The sequence below is a fragment of the Gekko japonicus genome, unplaced genomic scaffold (assembly GCF_001447785.1).
Source record: "Gekko japonicus isolate JY-2015 unplaced genomic scaffold, Gekko_japonicus_V1.1 scaffold2243, whole genome shotgun sequence".
NCBI lineage: Eukaryota > Metazoa > Chordata > Lepidosauria > Squamata > Gekkonidae > Gekko > Gekko japonicus.
The window spans coordinates 78,701-81,280 of NW_015162547.1; the positions used below are offsets into that span (position 1 = coordinate 78,701).

A 2,580-nucleotide genomic window follows, 5' to 3' on the forward strand; every position below is an offset into this window, starting at 1 on the left:
GACTTTTGGACCCCGGCGGGAGGGGCCGGGGGGGGGGGGACACCAGCTCTTGCTCCCCCGGCTTATCCTCATGACCGACAGCCTCTTTGCAGTGCTCCCGGCACGGCCCCGGCACGGTGCCTCCACGCAGACAACGGCTGCTCCTCTGCAGTTTGCACCCCACCCCCATGAAGCCCGGCTGGGTTTGGCGATCTCCTGGGGTGGGGGGGTGCTCACAACAACTGGGGCACCATTTGGGGCCTGAGACTTCCCTGCAAGCTGTTCCCAGGGTCTGGGGGGCAGCTGTGGGGACAGCTACACGAGGCCCCGTGGTGAAGGAGATGGTGCCGTTGCAGCGCTGGAGTGATGAGAGGTCAGCTAAAGTAGGGCAGGGTGTGGGCGCGGGAGCTGAAAGGAGGCTGGTTTCCAAGTGTAAGAGATCTGGCCCCGTTTAGTGCAGCATCCGGTTCCTCTCCACTGCTTTAGTAGCAGAATTAATTTTTCTTTTCAGAAAAGAAGTGGGCCAGAATTTATTGCGTGCCAGCAGGGCACAGCTCCTTTGCTGGCAGAGACCCAGGGCAACTTGGAAAGGGCCTGGCCACAGGACAGCTGCCGCAGTCCGGTTCTCACCTGGACGGGAGGTCTCCCGAGAGATGCACGTGCGCCGCACAGTGCTTAGAGTTCCATGGCGGAAGATGGGTGAGATGTTGGAGTAATTAACAGCCTCCTCCAAGGAAGGCCTGAGTATTGCCTTGATGCCTGTGTCACCTACCAGCAGTGGCCAAACCGCCAAACGTGGATGAAGCCCAGGCACAAGGACCCGGACCGCATCAAAGCATTCGCTCTCCGTCATTCGTCCCCAGGAAGTGGGACCTTAGAGGAAGGAGTTCCCCCCTTGTCTCTGCTGTCCCTCCTCCCTGAGAAAACATCCCTTGTGGGGCAGTAAGCAAGAGTGCCTGTCATGCCTTCCACTGTTTCTCAAGCAGTGAGAGGTCGAAGGGCAACGCTTTGGACGAGAGAGCACGAGAGACTCCACTGTGCCCTGGTCATGCCTGCTTTATTGCAAATGTGCCTGCAGCTCACACAGGAAGCAAGCAAGCAAGCGGGCGTCTCTGAGAAAGCAGCACAGCCACTGTTCCTGCCTCTGGCCTGCAGCCGCCGCCGCCGCCAGAGGTGCTCCCCCCCCCCCCCCCGGGGGTCCCCCCCCCCCCCCCGTCGCGTCACCGCTGGCTGTCTTCTCACAGGGCGAATGGGCTCAGGTTTGCTTCTTTGCCCCTAAGCTCCCAGGATTCTGCAGCCACCCAGGATGGCTTGCTAACCTTTTTCAGTCCCAGGTACCAGCCAGCCTGCTTTGGGTATCAGCAAGCGGCCAGCATTCCGAAATGCTCGTCTCTTCAGTGACTGGTCGCGAGAGAGAGGCCATTATTCTCAGGAGTCAGCCTGGCTGTGCAAAAGGGCGTGGGGTGGAAAGCCAGAGCCTGCTTGCAGAGAGCCGCGCCAGCCGTTATAAGCCTCTCTCCCTCCGCCCTGCTCGGCCTCTCCTCTCGGATCCACTACACGGGCGCCACAGGGCAGGTGCTGCTGGTGCCCCACGAGGCAGAGGCTTTGCTGCAGGGGGAGAGGATCTCCGTCTCCTGCGGCTCCCGCTCCACAAACAGGGAGTTCTTGTACGGCAGGTAAGGAAAGCCCTCACCTGTGGCCTCCAGGCCTTCAGGGAGGAGAGGGGCTCTTCCGGGCGGGATCGGGGCCTGTCCTTCCCCTTGCATGACAGCGGGGTTGCTGGCTTGGGCCTGCTGCTCTGGAGCACCGAGCAAGGGGCGGTGGGCTCTCTCCTCCTCCGACGGCAGCTCCGCTTCTGAGAGGCGCTTGAAGGAGGAGAGCCGGGAGATGGCCTCCAGGGGCCTGGGGGTCACCAGGCTAGGCCCAGCGCCCTTGCCAGGATCAGTGCTGCTGCCGCCGCCGCCGCCTCTCAGCCAGACGTCCTGCTCTCTGAGGCCGATCCAAGCCTGAAACGGACCAGAAGCCAGTCAGGGAGGCGTGGCTGCCGCACACCCGCTCACTCTGACCACTGCGCCCCCCTCTCCTCCCTCTGGGCAGATTCACGGGTGGCCGGTGGTGGGGGTGCCCCTTCCTCTCCCTCCTAGCTGGTATGCCTAGAGGCGGACGTTGCCACGGCAACCCCACCAGCTTCCTTCTGGGTCCGGGAGGGGGGGGGCCCCTGCAGCCTGGACCCACCGATGCCCGGCTCCCCTCCTTTCGCTTTCAGGGCCGCAGGAGAAGGCAGGAAGTCTCCAAGGAGAGGGTGGGGAACGGGAGGCAGAGCCGGGACCCCTGAGGTCAACAAAATATTTTTTTGTGTGTGTGGGGGGGGTCATTGTCTTCTTCACCTGCTAATTCTCCTTTCCCCATCTGGGATGGGAGGGAGGAGACGGATGAGGGTGCAGTGGGAGTGGGAGTGGGGGCGGGAGGGTAGGAGAGGAGGGGAGGCGGGGGGGGCGGAGAAGGCCTTGAGGAGAGGGAGGGCAGGCTGCGGCCACAGGGAGGGGGGGCCACACCTGGGCGGGTGGGCAGCCGGGAGGGGCCCTCGGGACTCTGCCCCCC

At 63.4% G+C, this 2,580-nt stretch overlaps 2 protein-coding genes across 2 annotated transcripts in view; both read right to left on the minus strand.

Annotated features, from left to right (window-relative positions):
• Positions 1 to 832, minus strand: part of PDPK1 (3-phosphoinositide dependent protein kinase 1) — a 26,438-nt gene extending 25,606 nt beyond the window's left edge. Inside the window, 1 exon segment of the mRNA XM_015406344.1 lies at positions 752 to 832. Coding sequence (XP_015261830.1) covers positions 752 to 832 — 81 coding nt within the window.
• Positions 833 to 1,164: 332 nt separating this feature from the next.
• LOC107106229 (interleukin-9 receptor-like) overlaps positions 1,165 to 2,580 on the minus strand; it is a 5,566-nt gene continuing 4,150 nt past the window's right edge. Inside the window, exon 8 of the mRNA XM_015406345.1 lies at positions 1,165 to 1,985. Coding sequence (XP_015261831.1) covers positions 1,533 to 1,985 — 453 coding nt within the window. The 3' untranslated portion in view covers positions 1,165 to 1,532. The remainder of the gene's footprint in view (positions 1,986 to 2,580) is intronic.